This window comes from Mus caroli, unplaced genomic scaffold (assembly GCF_978045245.1).
Source record: "Mus caroli unplaced genomic scaffold, Mus_caroli_1 scaffold_11, whole genome shotgun sequence".
In the NCBI taxonomy this organism is placed as follows: Eukaryota; Metazoa; Chordata; class Mammalia; order Rodentia; family Muridae; genus Mus; species Mus caroli.
This window is the reverse complement of record NW_028227266.1, coordinates 113,644,977-113,667,073: the sequence shown is the minus strand read 5'-3', so window position 1 is coordinate 113,667,073 and position 22,097 is coordinate 113,644,977. Positions and strand designations below refer to the sequence as shown.

The window sequence follows — 22,097 nt, the reverse complement described above, 5'->3', positions numbered from 1 at the left end:
TATCCTGGAACTCACTCTGTAGACCAGGCTGGCCTCGAACTCAGAAATCCGCCTGCCTCTGCCTCCCAAGAGCTGGGATTAAAGGCGTTGCGCCACCACTGCCCGGCTAACTCTTGACAGTTTCATGATTTCTGTGGACTTCAGCTTTTTTGCTTTTTGTTTTTTTTTTTAATTACACTTTGACTATTAATCTATCTATTTTATCTGTATTTTAATCTATCTATCTATCTATCTATCTATCCATCCGTCCATCCATCTATCTATCTAAGGAGGAGCGTTGTGCTGAGGTCAGAAAACTATTCTGAGTCAGTTCTTCCTGAGGATTGAATTCATTTTCAGGCTTAGTAACTGGCGCCTTTACCTACTGAGTCACCTCTCCACCCTGACTTGATCTGTGTCTTTTAGTTTCGTTTCGGTCTGATTTTAAAAATAAAAAAATTAAAACCAAGGTTTCACATGCCCAGACTAGCCTAGAACTATTTACATAGCCAGCACTAGTCTGCAACTAGTGACAATCCTCCTGCCTCTGTCTCTGAAGTGCTGAGATTACAGGCACGTGCTCCTCATCCCTCAGCCTGTTTTGTTTTTTTAAAAAGTGCCAGAGATCACATTGAGGTCCTTCTGTATGCTAACCGCCCTCCTCCCCTGCGCCCGCCCCCGTCCCCGTCCCGGTCCCCCGTTGAGCTGCACCCCCCCATGCTCCTCCCACAGAGATTTGACTTATTTCTCACGTCTCACTCTCTTCCATCTTTCAGATAGTCATCTTTTCATGGGCGGGAGGGGTGCACCCGTGTATGAAGGTGCAGGCTCGCGCGGGTGCAAGTGTGGAGGGCAGAAGTCAACCTTGAGTATGTTCCTCAGGCACCATCTACTCTGTTTTAGGGTAGGTAGTGTGTCTCACTGAACCTAGCTTACCAGATAGGCTAAAAGGCTAAGAAGACTAAGAAGACCCAGAGATCGGAGTCCCGCCTTGCCAGCTCTGCCTTTACAAGCACAGGCCACATGGGTCTTTATATATGGGTTCTAGGAATCGAACTCACATCACCAGTGGCAGCCAGCACTTTACCAGCTAAGCTGTCTTCCCTGTTCTTATTTTTCAGTATCATTGGAGGTTTACAGTACAACTGAGAACCAGATCTGGATATTAAGTTTACTGCCCCGTGCCAACCAGAGACAGAAAATCCTTTCTGGCGGGACAGTAAGCAGATTAATGAAAATTTCAAAGGGCAATTAACAAAAAGATTAATCAGAATGTCAGATATTGATCTATGACATGAACATACTGACCATGCCAACAGATGAGTGGGCAAAAGAAATGCAGAACATTTAGTGGAATTTTACTCAAGTTTGTTGTTCTTGTTTTGTGAAACCATGACATCTGTAGGAAAATGAATACAACAGAGTATTACTGTGAAGGGAAATAAGGCAAATTCAAAAGACAAAGGCCATATGGTCTGTCTCAGATGCAGGTCCTAGATTTTAAAATTATACTTATGGGGCTGGAGAGATGACTCAGTGGTTAAAAGCAATTTCTGCTCTTTAACAGAATCTAAGTCTGGTTCCCAGCAACCACATAGGGTGGCTTACAACCACCTGTAACTCCAGTTCCAGGGGATCCAATGTCCTTCTATAGACTCTCCTGATATATACATATATGCACTGTCTGTGTGTGTCTGTCTCTGATCTCTGTCTGTCTCTGTCTCTGTCTCTCTCTCTCTGTCTCTCTCTCTCTCATACACACACCCCTGCACAAATATACAAAGGAAAAAAAATAAATTTTTTAATGTTAAATTTATGTTTGCCTGCATGTATATTTGTATACCAGGTAAATCTCTGCTGCCCACAGAGGTCAGAAGAGGGCATTGGAGTCTCTGGAACGGGTGTTATAGGTCGTTGTAAGCTGCCTACAATCAAACCTGGGCCCTCTGCAAGAGCATCAACTACCCTTAAGTACTGAGCCATCTCTCCAGTCCCAGGATAAATTAACTTAGTGTGTGTGTGTTTGTGTGTTTACATGGGGTGTTTGTATATCATGAAACTAGAAAGGAATTCATGAGAGGGAGATGAGACTGGAGGCAGTGGAGCACAGGTAAACAGAATTGCAAACAGAATTGCAAAAAAAAAAAAAAAAAAAAAGAGGGAAGATTGGGGACCAGCTGAAGGGGTGGGGCATGAATGAGGCCCAAGTATGATGAGATGAGACATGTGTGAAATGCCAGGATGGAAACCATGCTTTGTATGCTGACCTAAAATACTAAGACAGAGCTGGAGATGTAGGTCAGTTGCTGTGATGGTTTGTGTATGCTCGGCCCAAGGAGTGGCACTATTAGAAGGTGTGGCCCTATTAAACTGGGTGTGGCCTTGTTGGGGGAAGTGTGACCTTGTTGGAGTAGGTGTGTCACTGTGGGTGTGGGCTTTTAAGACCCTCATCCTAGCTGCCTGGAAGCTCGTATTCTGCTAGCATTCTTCAGATTCTTCAGGCTCTGCTTGCACCATGCCTGCCTGGATGCTGCCACGCTCCCACATTGATGATAATGGACTGAACCTCAGAACCTATAAACCAGCCCCAATTAAATATTGTCCTCATAAATGCTGTCTTGGTCGTGGTGTCTGTTCACAGCAGTAAAACCCTTACTAAGACAGTTGCCAAAGTGCTTGCCTGGCTTAGATGTGCATGGAGTCCCAACCAGGCATAAAACCTGCTGTGATGGCAGACACCTTTAATCTCAGGAGCATGGAGGTAGAGGCAGGAAGACCAGAAGTTCAAGATTAGCTTTGACTACATAGAAAGTGAGTTTGAAGACAGTCTGGACTACATAAGACTCTGTCTCCAAAATAAATAAATTAATAATTAATTAATTTAGACCAGCAAGACAGCTCAGCTAGCAAAGGTGTTTGCCTCACAAGTTAGTAGACCTGAGTTGGATTTTTGTTAACTCATGGTGAGAAGTGACTCCTGAAAGTTGTCCTCTGTCCTCCATACACAGTCAGCATGCACACACCCACGCTCATATGCACTGATAAGACTAAATAAATTTTAATTAGAAGTTTGCTATTTTAAATTCACGGTGGGTTTACAGGGCCCTTGAACTGACGGACAGTACAGCGGAGAACACACACCTGCAGATGGAAGGGCCTCTTCATAAATGGGTGGTGGGGAAAGCTGCCTCTATCACGGTATTCGTGTTGAATGTATGAAGATGCCCCCAGGGTTTAAATATCAGAGTGGGAGATAAGCCAAAGAACAGCCAAAAATACAAGAAACAGTGTTGGAAAAGGCAAGGGAGTCTGAGGCCCCAACCCGTCTCCCTCTGCCCACCCCTCTCCCCCACCTCCTCACCTCCCCCCACCCCCACCCCTCTAAATGGAGCAGCCATGAAGGCAGAGAATCTAGCAAAGCTCAAATTACATTCCCAGTCTGTATGTTCCATTTCACCAGGAGAGGGCGACAAAGAGCAAAGGCACAGAGTGATGTCCAGCTATTAGAGAAAGAAAATGCTGAGGGACCTCCTGTGAGCACTTTAGTGCAAAACAATTTGACCACTTAGAGCGGAGAAGGTTTTAGCTACATGGGGATGGAAGAGGGTGGGGTCCAGTTAGTGGAGTTTGGATCTCTGAGTTAGAGGTCTGCCTGGTCTACAGAATGAGTTCCGAGACAGCCATGGCTATACAGAGAAAGAGTGTCTTGAGGAAAAAAAAAAAAATTAAACAATTGATAAAAGTTAAAAAGTGAAAACAAGGGCCAGGGAGACAGACAGGTCTGCAAAGGAAGGAAGGTGCTTGCTATATAAACCTGATCCGCTGAGCTCTGATCCCAACCCTACATAAAAGCTGGAAAGACAGAGTGGTGTGTGTACCTGAATTCCCAGCCTACTGCTATGGGAAGACAGGAGGTAGAGACAGGCAAGCCATAAACTCAGGGGCCAGCTAAGGCAGGGGCCAAGACAATCCTATCTCAAACACTGTGGCAGGTGAAGACCGACACTTGGAGTAATGACAACTCTGACCTCTCTGTGAATGCTATCATACATGCATAGCTACTCTCAGGAATGGTGAATGAGGTTTTACATTCAAATATTTGCAAAGTGTTTCCAATATAAAAGCCAGACAGATATGGCGTTTCATACCTGCAGGCCTAACACTGGAAAGGCTGAGGCCAGCCTGGTCTACAGAGCTAGTTCCAGGGCTGTTACACACAGAAATTATGAGATAATGTATTTTTCTTCCTTTCCAGAATTCTCACAACCTAGTGCCCTTGCCTACAGAGCGGCCATGCAGCTTTGCAAGTCAGCATGCTTCTCTTTTCTCTTTCTTTTAAGATTTAACATTTATGCACGCGAGTGCTCTATTCGCATGTATGCTTGTGTGACAGAAGAGGACATTGGATCCCATTACAGATGGTTGTGAGTGACCATGTGGTTGCTGGAATTGAACTGGGAACCTTTGGAAGAGCAGCCAGTGCTCTTAACCTCTGACCCATCTCTAGCCCAGAGGCAAACACTTTTACCAGGTGAGCTATTTCATTGGCACCATAGCATGAGGACTTTTTTTTTTTTTTAAGATTGATTTATTATTATACATAAATTCACTGTAGCTGACTTCAGACACACCAGAAGAGGGCGACAGATCTCATTATGGGTGGTTCACTGTAGCTGACTTCAACACACCAGAAGAGGGCGTCAGATCTCATTATGGGTGGTTGTGAGTCACCATGTGGTTGCTGGGATTTGAACTCAGGATCTTCGGAAGAGCAGTCAGCGCTCTTAACCGCTGCTGAGCCATCTCTCCAGCCCCAAGCTTGTGAGGCAGAATATCATGGCAGGTAATGCCATGGTGGGGTGGAAAGGCTCAACTCATGATACAGGAGGTAAGAAAGAGCTAGGGGAGAGGACCTATGTCCTTCAACCAGGAACCACCTTCTAAGTTGTAAGGTTCAATACCACCACCACCACCACCAGGGAGAACAAGTATTCAAGGCATGAGTCTATAGGGATATTCCAGATTTAGATCATAACAATAAAGGCAAATCCATCTGAAGTGTCTAACAGGCTCAATTAGTGTGTGTGTGGAGGGGGGGAGTTGTAAGGTGAATTTCAATATCAACACCTCTCAAGCTCAGGGAACATCACCTAAGAGGGGCAGAGACAATGCAGACACCCAGCAGCACTCTGAAAGGGTGTCTTCTGGACGGGACATGGTGGCCACACTTCAATGCACAGTGGCGGTGATTACTTACCTGCACAAGGCCATCCGTCAGTGTCCCACCATACCTGGGCCAAGGGCTCGCAGCCCCACCCCAAGCTGAGGAACGGGCCCATTTTATTGCTTTGGAAGGAAAGTCACTGTTCTTTGAGGGATGTGACCACTTGTAGGTAGCCCCAAACCCACTGCATACACACAGCATTAACTGAACTTGGTGGGCTATAAAACCTTTAAGAGACACGATTCTGGGAAAAGGATGTGTTGGGGGAGGTCTAGAGGAACTAGAAATGGATCTAAATATATTGTATGAATGTATACATATACTCTCAAAGAATAAAAAAAAAAATCATACCAAAAAACCCCATAAAACTACAAAATCCCAGCTACATCCATTAAATAAGAGTCTACAGGGCTGGTAAAACAGCGCATTGGGTAAAGGCACTTGGTGTCACCCTGACAACCGAGTCTCATCCCATGTCCCACAAGGTGGAAGGACAGAACCAACTGTACAAGCTGTCTTCTGACCTCTAAACACACACATGTTCCAATATGTGCATGCCGAGATATAAACACACACACAAAGCAGAAGGGTTTGGGGTTTAAGATTCTATTTCTATTTATAGGGAATGTTGTTATAAGTAACTGTCCTGGAGCCGGGCGTGGTGGCGCACGCCTTTAATCCCAGCACTCGGGAGGCAGAGGCAGGCGGATTTCTGAGTTCGAGGCCAGCCTGGTCTACAAAGTGAATTCCAGGACAGCCAGGGCTATACAGAGAAACCCTGTCTCGGGGAAAAAAAAAAAAAAGAAACTGTCCTGGCTGGGAGTCAGCTCAGTGGATAGGGTGCTTGTTTAACAGGCACAAAGCCCTGAGTTCAGTCTTTAGCACCACAGAAAACCAGGCACACTGGTCCACATCCATAATCCCAGTGCTGGAAATAGAGGCAGAAGGATCAGGAGTTCAAGGCCAGCCTTGGCTACATGAGACTATCTCAAAAACAAACAAACAAAAGCAGAAAACCCCCGAAGGGGTGGGGGGAAACATTACCCAGTGAACTAAAGGTTGGCACGAGAGATATGGCATCCTGTCTCAACAAACCAACAAACCAAACCAACCAACCAATCCTCCATGCCACGGGCAGGAGAAGGGATAATCAAGAACTCCCAAATTAAGGAAACCTGTGAGTGAATTTCACCTGCTCATCTGCCTGTGACAGAATGCTTAGTAGTCCTATTAAGTCAAACATTTTAAATTACTAACAAATTCCACTCCTTTGCTGACAAGTCAAACTGGAATATAAGAAAAGGCAACACGTTATTTGACCCTGAATGCAGAGAATAAATACTTTATTAACTGATTACAGTTGAAAGTCATGAACAAAAAAGGAGTATATTAAGGCAGAGCCATATATATACACACACATATATATATATATATATGTATAGACAACTGCAAAGCCGGTTCCCCCTTCCGTGTTCATAACCTCAGCATCTCTCACCCTGGGGTGGTGTGCTTTCTTTCTTCTTGATTAAAGGAGCATAGCATCTTGGCCAATGGTTCTGGTCCATTTGATGGTGGCACATGCGATCACGGAGTGTGAGACTATGGGAGTTTCTCAGCACACCTCAGGTGCCACTACACATCTATTGGTTGGTGTGTGAAATCTGACAACTGACCAGTCTTCTTCAGAAAAACATGGTATCTTTAAAAATGATTGGAATAGTCTTAGACTTCTGAGTCAATCAACTGCCAAAATTACAATTTTTCTGCCCTTCCCTAAGTGTTCTGTTGGCTTATACAGCCTGGGAAGCAGGGTCACCTAGTCCTACTGCAGTCTTAAACAGTTTGAGATTTTTTTTTCAAAAATCAAAATTTCTTCCTTTTGCAGAATGACAATGCAAACAGTTATTCTACATAATGTAAAACTGTCTTTCTTAGTCGGGCGTGGTGGTGCACACCTTTAATCCCAGCACTCGGGAGGCAGAGGCAGGTGGATTTCTGAGTTCGAGGCCAGCCTGGTCTACAAAGTGAGTTCCAGGACAGCCAGGGCTATACAGAGAAATCCTGTCTCGAAAAACAAAACAAAAACAAAGAAAAACCCCTGTCTTTCTTCTGTGTAGTTCCTCTTTTAAAAATGGGCAGCCACCAAAAAAAAAAAAAAAAAAAAAAAAAAAGACATAAACTTCGTCTGTTTGTAAAAGCTTCCGGCCCCATCATAGTTCCAACTTGGAAGGGAAGGGCAGAGGCAAGCTGTCATTACCCAGAAGAATGAACAAATGGCTTTGTTTGGTATCTTCAGGAGGCTTCCCCTTCCGTAGGAGATGTAGGTGTTGTAGGAGAAACAGAAGCAGGTTTCCGTGTGATTCTGTCTAGCTCTGCGTGAACATCTGAAAGCACAGGTTTCTGGCCTACAGTGCATTTCAAGAAGAAAGAACAAAAGTTAGATAGTCCTCTCCAGAGCCCTGGCCAACGCTCTCACTGACTGTACACTCCTACTGGGCTGCCCATGGTGGATAAGGCAGAGGACTGCTGACCTCAAGGTAGAGTAGGCTACCATGCAGAGTGGCCCACGCCCATAATCCCCGGCCCCCAGGAGGCAGAGAGAGGTGGACTGACATTAAGATCACAGCTAACCGTGGCTTCATCCAGAGTTTAAGGCCCTATCTCAAAAACAAAACAAAAGAAACAATAAAACCCAACAACAACAACAAAAAAAACCTTATGCACCTACTAAATCATATACACATCCTTAAAAATACAGGTCCTTGGACGCTGGAAAGATGCATCTGTTAAGAGCACCGACTGCTCTTCCACAGGTCCTGAGTTCAATCCCCAGCAACCACATGGTGGCTCACAATGATCTGTAATGCAATCTGATGCCTTCTTCTGGTGTGTCCAAAGACAGCTACAGTGTACTCACATACATAAAATAAATAAATCTTTAAAAATAAAAACCAGGTCCTTGTTTTGAACTGAGGGCAGTGCAGGGTACCTATTACTGAACCTCATATGTGGGTTTTGTTTCTATTTTAGGGCATATGGCAGTGAGCAATCAACAGCAAACAGCAGACTTGGGGACCTGGAGGGGGAGGTGAGAAGGACAGGAGACCCAGAGCCCTCCTAACCTGACAAGGAGCAACATGGCCCAACGCCCTGAAACTCTGGCCATTCTCCAATCTTTAAATATAGGGGCTAGTGTGACAGCTCAGCAGGCAAAGGCACTCGCCACCAGGTCTGATGACCTGAATTTGATCCCTGAGACCCACACAGAAGAAGAAAAAAACTGAAATCAAACTATTGTCTTCTGACCTCCCCACACAAATTTAATATAGAATATGACCCAGGAACTCTAACCTTAAATATTACCCTAACTAATTAAAAAAAAAAAAAAAGATATAAGGTAGGCAGTGGTACATGCCCATGAGTTCAAAGCTAGCCTGGAATACAGAGCTAGGTCCACAACAGTCAGGGCAGCACAGAGAGAAATCAAAAAAGAAAAAAAAAGTCTCTCTCTCTCTCTCACACACACACACACACACACACACCCCACAGAAAAGCCGAGTGAAATGTGGCTTATCCACACACTGGTGTGTTACTGAGCCATGTACAGCCTGAAGGCACATGAAGGAGCCTCCGAAACAGAAAACAAGACACACACACGAATGCCCAGCCTGGCAGCCCCAGACAGTGGCAGATTAGTGGGCCGGAGATTGGATGGCGTGCAAAGTCTGACTTCTGAGTCTAAAGCACGTGTGACTCCACCACACTCGGTGAGGCTACATGCAGACAGCACGCCCAGCTCAGGCAGTTCTACCTGACTTTTTGGCGGATGGTGGCAAACTGGGGCTTGCACCCGTAGCCCCTCCTCCAGGACTGCCGCCGACCCCGGGGCCTCCAGGAGAGCCAGTCTTCTTACTCAACAGACTGTTGAAGAAATTCGCCAGGACCCCTTCGCTGGTTGCTCCAGCTACAAAACAAACAAACAAAGCCTTTTGGAACATTTTTCCATAAGTTATTGTAAGCTACTCACACTTTCATCAACTCCTACACAAAGCATTCACAAAGACGGTTTTCTATTCTCTTTATCAGTGTCGTATATGTATATGACGTGTGTGAGTGTGCGGTGGGAGTGCGGTGGCACCACCCTGCACGTGTGGAGGCCAGCAGACACTCCGTGGTCTTGGTTCTCTTCCCACCTGTGTCTGGGACTGCACTCAGGCTGCTGAGCTCCTGCAATAAGCACTTTACTCCAAAAGCCATCTCATCAGTTCCACAGTGGGAGTTTAAAGGGACAAAAGTTTGTTTTTTTTTTTTTGGTTTTTCGAGACAGGGTTTCTCTGTGTAGCCCTGGCTGTCCTGGCACTCACTTTGTAGACCAGGCTGGCCTCGAACTCAGAAATCCGCCTGCCTCTGCCTCCCGAGTGCTGGGATTAAAGGCGTGCGCCACCACGCCCGGCCAAAAGTATTTTTTATCTTATTTACGCTAGTGTGTGTGTGTGTGTGTGTGTGTGTGTGTGTGTGTGTGTACACCACATATGTGTAGGAGCCTGCAGAGATCAAAATGCCTCAGATGCCCTGGAAATGGAGTTAGAGATGGTTGAGCAGCCAGTGTGCCTTTTTGTTTTTGGAAATTTCTTTATGCTTATGTGCACTTTGCTCTGCTTGCATGTCAGTGTGAGGGTGGCAGGTCCTCTCCAACGGAGTTACAGACAGCTGTGAGCTGCCATGTGGGCACTGGGAACTGGACTAGGATTCTGTGGAAAAGTAGCCATTATTCTCACGCCATCTCAGCAGTCATGGACCAAAAGTATTTTACATCAGATGCTAATCTACCTCTCCCCTTTCAAAGAGCTTCATAGTATTCCTTTTACATTTATTCTCTCTCTTACTTTCTCTCTCTCTCTCTCTCTCTCTCTCTCTCTCTCTCTCTCTCTCTCTCTCTGTGTATGTGTGTGTGTGTGTGTAGGTTAAAGGACAACCTACAGGAATGGTTCTCTCCTTCTACCATGGTCTAGGGATTGACCTCAGGTTGTCAGCTTGATGGCAAGTACCTTTCCCAGCTAAACCATTCACTAACCTACACTGACTACCACAATGACTTTCCCCAGTGGTTCCCACAGGAGATGCTGAGAGCTCTCGGCATGAGCTGCAGTGTAGTGAGAAGATGCTGTGCTGTTTACGGCCTGATTGTGAGCTCCCATCTATAAAACAAAGCTTACAGAGTATGAGCAGAAAAGGAAACCATTTAAATGGATTCCAGACGAGTGTGTTCATTATAATACACAGCCCCAATTTCCCCAAAGGAAAGAGCTCTACCTTTCATGTTTGGATCAATTTTTTTGGATCCAGCAGGGATGGGGGACACACTGGCAACATTGGATGACACAGATCTGTTTGGTGTTCGAGGGGAGCCTCCAGGGACTCTTGGTGATGCATCCTAGGTAAAAATGGGAAAAGCAAACATACTACACCTTAAAACCTTCATAGCATTCAAATACTTTGACACCACCCCCCCACCCCAAAATTGGCTTTCCACCACCACTCAACTCACTGACGAGTGCTGATACTCCTGCCCTCACACTAGAGAACACACAGGCCCAGCCCACTCAGACACCAGTTACTGCACTGGTGGGAAAGCAGTGGCACACTGGGTGATGAGGGGAGCTCTGGGCACAAGCTGGGGAGTCAGAGCTGGTCCGGCTGTCCGAATTCAGGAGGTCATGCCCTCCCAAGTCCTCATGACCCAGCGACAGGATGGCACTACTATGCAACAGCAATCTTTCTAAGACCGTCCTGAGGGTTTGTGAAAGTACACACACATACATTCGGCTTATGCAGTAACTGCTATAAACACTGAGGAGGAGAGCTTTACATGATTTCAATGTTCTAAAAAGGAGGACGGATTCTCTCAAACATCTCACAATTCCAGAAGATCAACTGAAGGAAGTTTATACTGAAGCATGCCTCTGTGTGTGTGTGTGTGTGTGTGTATGCGCGCGTGTGCATGTGTGTAATTAAGAGAAGAACTACAACAGCATATATTGAACATTAATAGTTTTGTCAACATCTATATAATACTGACCACAGGCCTTCCAGCTGCAGTTGGAGGTTGCTTTGCTAAAAGAGACTGGGGGAAAAAAAATTATAGTTTAGACATTCATAGTCTGCATTACTGTCTTTTTAAAGAAAATATATACAGCTTAACATTTTTTTTTTCGCCAGGCATGGTGGCGCACGCCTTTAATCCCAGCACTCGGGAGGCAGAGGCAGGTGGATTTCTTGAGTTCGAAGCCAGCCTGGTTTACAAAGTGAGTTCCAGGACAGCCAGAGCTATACAGAGAAACCCTGCCTCTAAAAAACAAAAACAAAACAAAACATTTTTTTTTTTTCCAAGACAGCAGTCAGGAGCACTGCTTGCTCTTCCAGAGGACCTGGGTTCGATTCCCAGCACCCACATGGTAGGTACTCCACAACCATCCAAACTCCAGTTCTAGGAGATCTTACAGTCCTCTTCTGACCCCCTTGGGTACCAGGCATACATGTATTCAGGCGAACATTCTTTTTTTCTTTTTTTACTTTTTTGTTTTTGTTTTTTCGAGACAGGGTTTCTCTGTGTAGCCCTGGCTGTCCTGGAACTCACTTTGTAGAACAGGCTGACCTGGAACTCAGAAATCCACCTGACTCTACCTCCCAACTGCTGGGATTAAAGGCGTGCGCCACCACTGCCTGGCACAGGTGAACATTCATACACATAAAATAAAATGAATCTAAAAAAAATTGAAATGAGTACTTAATTTTAAAATTGAATTAATACTATTCTCTGTATAGCCCTGATTGTCCTGAACCTCACTCTGTAGACCAGGCTGATCTTGAATTGAAGAGACCCGTCCGCCCGCCTCTGCCTCTCAAGTATTCAGATTTAAGGCACACACCACCAGTACCCAACCACAGCTTAACTTTTACATATGTATCAGCTTAAAAAGTCTCCCTGGGGACGAGATGGCTCAGTGGGTAAGAGCACTGACTGTTCTTCTAGAGGTTCTGACTCCCAGCAATCACACTGTGGCTCACAACCATCTGTAATGGTATCTGATTGCCCTGTTCTAGTGTGTCTGATAGCTACAGTGTACTCATATAAATAAAATAAATAAGTAAATCTTTAAAAAAGTGGAAAACACAACAACAGAGGGCACTTGAATACTATATAATTTAAAAAAAGTCACCATGGACCAAGCATGGTTCTGAACACTTTCAACTCCAGGTAGATCCCTGTGAGTTCCAGGCCAGCCGGGGCTACACAGTGAGACTTCGTGTCAACAAAGTAAATAAATTAGGGACTGGAGAGAAGGCTCAGCAGTTAGGAGCACTGCTTGCTCCTCCAGAGGACCTGTGTTCAATCCCCAGCACCCACACAGAGCTCACAGTCATCCAAACTCAGTTCTGGGAGAACCTACAGCTCCCTTCTGACCATTCTGGGCACCAGGCACACACATGGTTAAACATTCATACACATAAACTAAATCTAAAATATAACTGATTCAATTGTTTAACAATTAAAAGCCACCTGTGGCATGATGGTTAAAGGGGTAGAGACCTTTGTCATCTCTCCTGGTGGCCTGAGGACAATACAGGAGCTATGGCTTACATGCACATTTCACTCTCACCTCAAACACACCAAACAGATGCATATGTAATAAAATGTAAGTATAGGATAGTTATGTAAGTATCATAGGGCTTGAAGGCAAATGAAAGCATCTTTGCACACTGAATTCCACTAAGACTACCTGTAATGTAGCGTCCTACCTGTAGCTTCATCAGAAACACTTGGTCATCTTCTGCCATGATCTCCTTCTCATGCACAAACTGAAAGGAGTGAGATGGATGCCATGAGTGCACTGAACACAATTCTAACACCCCCAATCCCTGAAGGTATGGCTTACACTAACGAAGGACAGTTCAAGAACTAGAACTTCACCGCTACAGACGTAAGCGATACCCTAGTGTGGCTGCGTGGTTTTAGTAGCTTTACGTTTTGAAAGCTACTCATGATCACTCTATTGAACACTCAACCCTAGAGCCACAGGACTTTCAGCCACACCTATTTGATTTGGTATCCAGCAATGGAGTGTTCTAAATGAGTTAGGAATATCTCAGTGGGTGAATGCCACGTGTCCCTGGTTCCCCTGAAATAAAAACAAAATGCTCTTCTACCAGCTTCGTAAGAAGAAACGGCAAGCACCACACAGATGAGCGGTTCACTTCCCCTAGAGGGGCTGTGAGCCTCTCAAAGGTTAAGTCACTTTACATCCATCCTCTGTTCCAATTCCACAAACAGTGCCCATCTCACTGCAGCCTAGAGAAAGCCCCCAGGGTCTTAACTCAGCCCCTCACCTCCCTGCCAGCCCCCCTCTCAGCTCTTGTCAGCGTCTGTCTTCTATGGACGCTCCTTCACTGGAGCTACGGGGGGGGGGGGGGGAAGCTGCCCTGCTGCCCTAGGGCCCTGTCTTCTTAGTCCGCCTCCACATCCTGCTTATTTCCACAGCTGAAAATTCACTACCACTTGATGGATGACCTATGTATTAGAGCTTGTGTTATTGTTTTAAGATAGGATCTCACTCTGTAGTCCAGGCTGGCTTGGAACTCATTATGTCTGACCTCAAACATGTGGCGAGCCTCCCAGCTGTGCTTCGGAAGGGCTGGGGTCATAGGTGCGTACCAGCAGGCCCAGCTATGGGTCAGCTTATTACTGTACGCACAGCCTCCTCCTTCCTAGCTGGCACTTTGTACCTGAACAAAGTACTAAGTGCAATGAATGAAAGAAAAGGGCACCATAAAGCTTAATCTGGCTGGGAAGAGTGGGGACCGGAGATGGCTCAGCTGTTAAGAATGTGCATGGATCTTGCAAAGGACCTGAGTATGGTTTCCAACACCAGCATTGTGGAGCTCACAACTCCCTGTAACTCAGCTCCAGAGGATCCAGTGCCCTCTCCTGAGCTCTGTGGGCCACTGTGCTCCTGTGTACATACACAACACCAACACACAAGCCTACACAAGTAAAAGGGGAGGGCAACATTTTTGTATGGTTTCCTCTTTTTGAAGTATGTTTTTCTTTTACTAGCTATCTAAACAAAACTAGCATGCTGACTGAGTTGTCACTGAGCTAGCTTTCCTCGCCACCAACAACCCACACCCAGAAGACAGACGCCTACAGTACAAACACTTCAGTTCAACAAGGCTCACCATATCTACTACATCAGGATTATTCTTTCTGAAAATGCTGGCCTAAGTCTCTGAGAAGGATTACACGTAAATACTCACGTCACTTTCAGAAACAGCTGTATCTGCATTTATCTACTGAACATCATGTATATACAGCTTAATACAAAGTCATGATACACACATAAGAACCTTATTTAACAGTCATAAAACCTTAGTCAAGACTAAAGCGAAATGAGAATGCTTTAGATGGCTACGAGCCAACACAGGTGACCAGCGACTACGGTCAAGATCCACAATAAGGCTCAATGTGAGAGGAGAAAACTCTCGTGGTGATGCTTCCTTGCTCGGGGAAAAGCTGGAGTCTCTCAAGTCCACAGCTTCCATCCTCTCTAACTGCTCAGGATCTCCATGCTCACTCATGCCACACTGTGGTTTCCAAAGTGTGTTAGAAATGGAGTCAGTGCTAGTGTCTGCAAAGATGGATGTGCAAGGCCCAAGGCTGGTGACTGATGTTTGCTGGGACAGGTGTGTGTGTGAGCCACTGAGCAACTCTTCCGACAGCAATGAGAACATCTTGTCCCTGTGCCCTTAACATCACAGACTGCCCTCCTCTTACCTTAAGTCTAGATATTAAGGCCATTTTAAGACTTACCTTTCGGACAGGAGGTTTGGTTATGATGTCTTCAAAATTATCTTCTACTTTCAAAGTCTGAAAATTTTCATGTAATATTCCTATTTTCTTATCATTATCCCACCCTGCTGGACTGGAGAGAAATGCACATAAAACTATCAGACATTTCCAGCATCACTTTTTCATTTAACCCATAGATCGTTGTTTTGGGAGCTGAGGGAGCAGAGCACTAGGTACAGCGCTTACGGCTTCGTGCATGCTGTGGCTCTGTGCATGCTGTGGCTTCGTGCATGCTGTGGCTCTGTGCATGCTGTGGGGTGTCCTACCACTGAGCCACAGCCCCAGAGAGCAGCATGTTAGCTGGGGAAGCTCTCTACCAGCCCCCCTCCCAAAAGAATGTAAAACCAAGCCCACATTCCATATTGGGTCATAATTTACCGTAACGTGACCCAGGTGTCCAGTGCCATCTCAAGGGTGAAGGCAGACACTGAGCAATAGTGCAGGATGAACTGCACTTTGAGCACACTCACATAAACACTGCGTCCTTCTCCACCACCACCGCAGGGATCTTGTACGGGAACCCGTACAGCTTCTGGACGATGTATTTATAAACTAAGTCTATGTTCTTGTTTTCTTTTACTGAAGTGTAAATCAGCGCTGCGCCATCTAACCATCTCATTAAGGAAAACAGTATGAAACTCATAAAGGCACCAGAGCCCACATTTTCAGCGTGACATGTGTGTGTGTGTGTATGCACGGTGCTTAGGAGGAAGCGTCCAGGGTGTGTGATGTGATGACACAGTTAGCCAGAAGTTCTGAATTGCCCAGCACTCAGCAGGGAGAAGCAGGAGGATCACAAGTTCAACATCAACTTCAGCTAGACAAAGTGTGAGGCTAGGCTGTGGTACATGTGATCCTGTCTCCAAAAAAGACTCTCAGCCAGGCAGGGGTGGCGCACGCCTTTAGTCCCAGCACTTGGGAGGCAGAGGCAGGCGGATTTCTGAGTTCAAGGCCAGCCTGGTCTACAGAGTGAGTTTCAGAACAGCCAGGGATACACAGAGAAACCCTGTCTTGAAAAATGAAATAGTAATTTAAAAGGGGCCTCCTGTGTCAATCTCTAAGTGTTTAGCTTACAGGTTGTACCCTGCAAAAGGCCATCTCCAGTGAGTGACACATGCCCTCCAACATGGCCATGCCATCTAACCCTCATGCTGCAGCACGGCCAACTGGGAACCAAGAGTTCAAACACGTGAGCCTGTGGGACAGGTTCATTCACACCATCACAACCTGATAATCCTTTTTCTTTTTTTTTTTTTTTTAAAGATTTATTTATTGATTATATGTAAGTACACTGTAGCTGTCTTCAGACACACCAGAAGAGGGAGTCAGATCTTGTTACGGATGGTTGTGAGCCACCATGTGGTTGCTGGGATTTGAACTAAGGACCTTTGGAAGAGCAGTCAGGTGCTCTTACCTGCTGAGCCATCTCACCAGCCCCGATAATCCTTTTTCTTAAGCATGATTCTTTAAACATGGCAAATTAATATTAATATTTAAATCCTTGCCCTCATACTGTAACAGAGCAGGCAAGAGCCGTTACTTGTACCCCTCCTCCCAATCTGCTCCCCAAGTGTTTAGTGACCCATCCCTTAGTGTGCTACTATAAACAAAAAGAGACTTCTGTAATGCCTCTCTTCTCTTCAGCTCATATGAACTGACTTGAAGCAATGTGTCTGTTTTAAAAAAAAAAAGTAGATGCTAACCCCGATGGTTTTCAAAAGGGAGATGTCCACTCTGAAAAGGTCCTACCCAGAGCTCAGTGTAGAGGTGCAGCCTAGAATCCCAATCCTTGGGGAGGCTGAAACAGGAGGTTCTAGGCTAGACTAAGCTACACAGTCTGTCTCAAAAGAAAACACCCACACACCAAAACTCCAGAGAAAACAAGCCAGCCTCCACTCAGTCTGGGAGTTTCTTGCTCATTCTCTCCCTGGACGCCTATGTGCCATAAGCCCTGTGTACCCCTGAGTCCTTCTCCCAAAGTGAAGATTTGAGAGAGAAAATCTCTTCAGAACTGCACTTGAATAAATCTGTCTTCTCCCTTTACCCCCATCTCCATCTCTCATGTTTCCAAAAGAGCAGAGAGAGAACAGAACAAACCTAGAACGCCACGCGTGAGTGACCTGGCAAACGGGAGAGGTAGAATCAGGATCACAGAATTCCTGTAAATCCATCGTAACTGTTTTGCTTGGTAGGGCGCTCTGTTAAAGGATACACTGTAAACAGAACTTGCGGATGTGAGACTGGATAAAATCGAAGTGCTCATCTCTGTAGTCATGCTCTTTCTCCAATACACTAATGGCATCACACTGTGGAGATAAAGCAGCCATTGGATGGCATTAACAGCAGCTTGAATTTAAACACTGCAGTCCAATAGGACGATGTAAACAAGCAAACACTTCAGCTGTTGACAGCAGTACATAACAAGTCCCGAGTATGACAAGACAAGCAGGACCTGCAACATCAACAGACATCCTTGACAGTGCTGGCCTTCTAACCCATGCCAGCTCTACAGAACATGGTGGGATTCTCCCTTCCCCCACGTGGGTAGGAGCAGCCCTGCCCTGCTGCAGAGACACACTGAGGACAATGCAGTGTTCCAACACGATGACATCCATGTAATCTTCACTGCAGCCCTTCCAAGCTCAAGATGTAGAATATAAAGATGAGCACTTACACTGTTAATTATTCTATGCAACATTAGTCTGGGGTCAAACGTCATATACAGATTTGTTACACACACAGTATAGAACAGTCTTCCTATATAAGCACGAGCATCTGCTCGCTCATTTTATAAAGCACTGAGCAATATCTCAAATGATCAAAGACACCTCATTGTACTGCTGACTGACTGGGACTATTTGGTAAGGTATGGCAGTTTACTAGAGTCTTAACCTCAATAAAGGACGTAGCTGAGGATGTAGCTCAGCGGTAAAGTATGTGTCAGCTCCTGGGTTTAATTCCCAGCGTCCTCTCACTCCAGAGAAAGGGGTAACTGAGCTGGGCTTGGTAGGCACTGTATCTCATAAGATCTTAAAACACCATCAGGTGTGCTTTAGTGTATAAGAAAAAAGTAGAGAATGTGAAGGAAAAGGAAACAAAACAAAAAGTATTAGAGCCCCAAGAGTGTGTGTCCTCAAAGGGATGGCAGTTTGACAACGACATCAGTTTAAAGAATGACAGTGGTGAAGTGGCTCAGTGGCTGGCACCTGCCAAGAAGCCTGACATTTGTATTCTATCCCAGGTCCTAAAGAGTGGAGGGAGAGGCCCGCTGCCCACAAACTGTCCTCAGACTTCCACAGTTACTATAGAAAAGCTCACACACATGCAAAATAAATGTGATCACCGTCACCGTCACCATCACCATCACCACCTTTGAAGACTGAATGGGATTTAGGGAGACTGTTTTGGGCATGTTAGGTCCAGATAGTAATTTCAGTTAACTCTCCCCCCCCCCCGACCCCATGGACGGGGTTTCTCTGAGGGGCCCTGGCTGTTTTAGAACTCACTGTGTAGACCAGGCTGGCCTTGAACCCACATCCTGCCTCTGTCTTCTGCATACTGGGTTTAAAAGCATATACCATCAAATTTTATTAATCTATGATTCGTTTGTTAAAGACTTGGGTCCTCTTAAACTTAACGCTTTTTCTTTAAATACAGAATTGGGTTTGGGTTTGTTTGTTTGTTTGTTTTTGGTTTTTCGAGACGGGGTTTCTCTGTCCTGAAACTCACTCTGTAGACCAGGCTGGCCTCGAATCAGAAATCTGCCTGCCTCTGCCTCCCAAGTGCTGGGATTAAAGGCATGTGCCATCACGCCTGGCTCAGAATTGTTTTTTATAAACCAAGTTGTGGCTTTAAAACCCTGGCAAGCTTGCTGATAAGCAGCTGTGGAAGAGCACACAGACCCTAGGTATGTAACATTCTACAAAAAAGATCTCATGTTACATCCCACCCCTGGAAAAGAAGATAAAGTTTTCACCTGTTTAAAAACTTCCACTCCACTCCTTAGTTACTGATAATTTGTAAAATTTAAAACTTAAGCCATGCCTTTAGATTTTTCATTTTATCATTTTTATCCTAAAGATGAAAAACTTTTGACCCTTCATTTCATTGTATGCACCTTTTCCACAGTATAAAAACCAGGAATAAGCTGGGTGTGGTGGCGCACACCTTTAATCCCAGTACTCGGGAGGCAGAGGCAGGTGAATTTCTGAGTTTGAGGCCAGCCTGGTCTACAAAGTGAGTTCCAGGACAGCCAGGGCTATACAGAGAAACCCTGTCTCGAAAACCAAAAAAAAAAAAAAAAAAAAACCAGGAATAATTTTAGGCCTTTAGGGTTATATTAGTTCTAGGAGTGCAGCTCCAGGCAGAACGTAGCATACCCAAGGCCCTGAGTCTCAGGGGAATGGAATAGAACAGTTACTGTCCTGAAACTTTCTCAGCTATTCCACGGTGGACTAAAAACACATTACTTAGTACCAAGGGGAAAGAAAATGGGCTTTGGCAGGTAAGTCAGGCCTTAAAAGAATTATCTTTTCATTATAAAATATATTCAGTAAAAGAGCTGAGCTAAGAGAAATTTCTGCGTATTTTATAGGTATGAGGTAAGGTCTGGCTATGTAACACAGGCTGGTCTGGAGCTCGTGAGCTTCCTGATTCCTGAGAGCTGGGATTCGGCTGTGCACTACCATGTCCGTAAGCCAGCAGAATTTTGAAAAAAGTGATCCTGTCAGCACCTTTTAATAAATACACAAATAACAAGTTGATATCAATATTACATAACAGGTGATACAAGGAGTTTAAAAGTAAGCCGTGGACTATGAACATAGTGTTACCTAAAATGCTTGCCTAGCATATGCAACGCTCTAGGCTCAGCCCTATCCTGGTCTGTAGGAGTAGGAAATGGCTGCATTCATCCGAAAATGCTCGTTTTTTGTTTTTTGGGGGTTTTTTTTTTTTTGGTTTTTGTTTTTGTGGGGGTTTTTTTTTGTTGTTGTTTTTTTGAGACAGGGTTTCTCTGTGTATCCCTGGCTGACCTGAAACTCACTTTGTAGACCAGGCTGGCCTTGAACTCAGTAATCCACCTGCTTCTGCCTTCCGATTGCTGGGATTAAAGGCCACTACTGCTCAGTTTGAAAATACTCTTCTCTCTTATAACCTGAAGAAACTGGTACAAGGAGAGAGAGCTCAACAGTTACGAGCACTGCCTGCCACTGTTCCAGAGTACTAAATTCAATCTCAACAACCACATGGTGGCTCACAACCGTCTCTACTGGGATCTGATGCCCCCTTCTGGCAGGCAGACATATATGCAGATACAGCTCACAGGTCCATTAAATAAATAAATAAGAAGAAAATTTCTAGCTTTAAAATAAAAAGTATAATAAGCTGGTGGCGGTGATGGTGACCGCCTTTAGTCCCAGCACTGAGGAGGCAGAGGGATTCAGGGAGAAACAAGAGAAACCCTGCCTCAAAAGACAAAAACAAAAACAATTAAAAAAGAAAAAGAAACTAGTATAATAAAAGGTAATGCTGAAAGCATTTCATTTTAAGTTGCACACAGTGGTGACACACACATTTAATTGCAGCACTGGAGACAGAGGAAGCAAGTTCCTGGTTAGCCTTTGTGGGCTGGGTGATGGTGCAGCAGGGAAGAGCACTGGCTGCTCTTCCAGAAGATCCCGGGGAAGGCACATGGCGGCTCACAATCATCTAAAACTCCAGTACCAGGAGACCTGACACCGCTCTGGCCTCTGAGAGCACTGATGCACACGGAGCACAGACATACAGGCAAGCAAAACACCATATACATAAAAAAATTAACAAACTAAAATAATAAATATGCTATCATTTTACCTATAACGATTTTTTTTTCTTTTTTTGGTTTTTCGAGATAGGGTTTCTCTGTGTAGCCCTGGCTGTCCTGGAACTCACTCTGTAGACCAGGCTGGCCTCGAACTCAGAAATCCGCCTGCCTCTGCCTCCTGAGTGCTGAGATTAAAGGCGTGCGCCACCACGCCCGGCCTGTAATGATTTCTAAGGAACTAGTGGTATAGTGAGGTCTAACTGAAATTCTGAAGATGAAGTTCAACCATGAACAATGTATTTGAAATACTGTTTTCTTTCAAAGAAACTGTTTCAGACCCCAAACACTTCATCAGGGTGGTAGTGCATGCTTGTGGTTCTATCATCCAGAGACCAGGGCATGAACAAAGTGAATCTCATGGACACGAGACCCTCTCTCAAAAGAAAACAGACATCTAGGAAAACTAACACCCAAACATAAAAGACAGTTAGTTGCAAGGTCAGAAAGCAAACTAACCTTCGTGCAGACGACGAGCACTGGTAGGCCCAGGTTGTGTGTGAGTGTGTCTGCACCCAGGGGCAGGACAACACTGTCATCTCTGTCCTCCTGCGCACCAGTGGTTCTTCTCTGAGGGGAAGCTGGGAAGTCTTCTCCTGGCTCCACGTACTCTTGGAAGTCTCTAATCACTGGGGGTCAAAGGAAACATAGTTTAGAAATGGAACCATGTGAGCCTTCTTTATTTCTGCCACAATTTAAATTTATTTTTTCTGGGCTTAGAAACCATCTTACATAGGAAAAGAAACAAAAAATGACTTTAGAAATGCTACATATACAAAAGAAAAGTATACAATGACAGGGCACACATCACTGACTGTATAGATGTTTCCACACAGATGGCTCTACACAGTGGGGTTCTGAATAGGGTTAGTTAGTTATATAGGACCTTGGCGGCCAGAGATGGCTCAGTGGTAAAGGTCCCTGCTGTCAAGCCTGATGACCGAGTTTCATACCTGAGACCCACAAAACAGAAGGAGAGAACCAACTCCTGCAAATATTCTCTAACCTCCACATGTAGTTGCACCTGAATCCACACACACAAGTAAAAACTATGATTTATTGTATCAAGTGTGTATCCTGTATACACTCTTCACATGTATGTACTGCATACACACACACACACACAC

The 22,097-nt window shown here is 45.1% G+C and overlaps 1 protein-coding gene across 1 annotated transcript in view; it reads right to left on the bottom strand.

Moving 5' to 3' along the window:
* Nucleotides 1–6,529: 6,529 nt before the first annotated feature.
* Dync1li1 (dynein cytoplasmic 1 light intermediate chain 1) overlaps nt 6,530–22,097 on the bottom strand; it is a 37,501-nt gene continuing 21,933 nt past the window's right edge. Inside the window, exons 5-13 of the mRNA XM_021171631.3 lie at nt 21,430–21,599; nt 17,323–17,416; nt 15,581–15,716; nt 15,072–15,183; nt 13,004–13,063; nt 11,283–11,327; nt 10,517–10,637; nt 9,015–9,167; nt 6,530–7,608 (exon numbers count right to left, since the gene is read on the bottom strand). Coding sequence (XP_021027290.1) covers nt 7,496–7,608; nt 9,015–9,167; nt 10,517–10,637; nt 11,283–11,327; nt 13,004–13,063; nt 15,072–15,183; nt 15,581–15,716; nt 17,323–17,416; nt 21,430–21,599 — 1,004 coding nt within the window. The 3' untranslated portion in view covers nt 6,530–7,495. The remainder of the gene's footprint in view (nt 7,609–9,014; nt 9,168–10,516; nt 10,638–11,282; nt 11,328–13,003; nt 13,064–15,071; nt 15,184–15,580; nt 15,717–17,322; nt 17,417–21,429; nt 21,600–22,097) is intronic.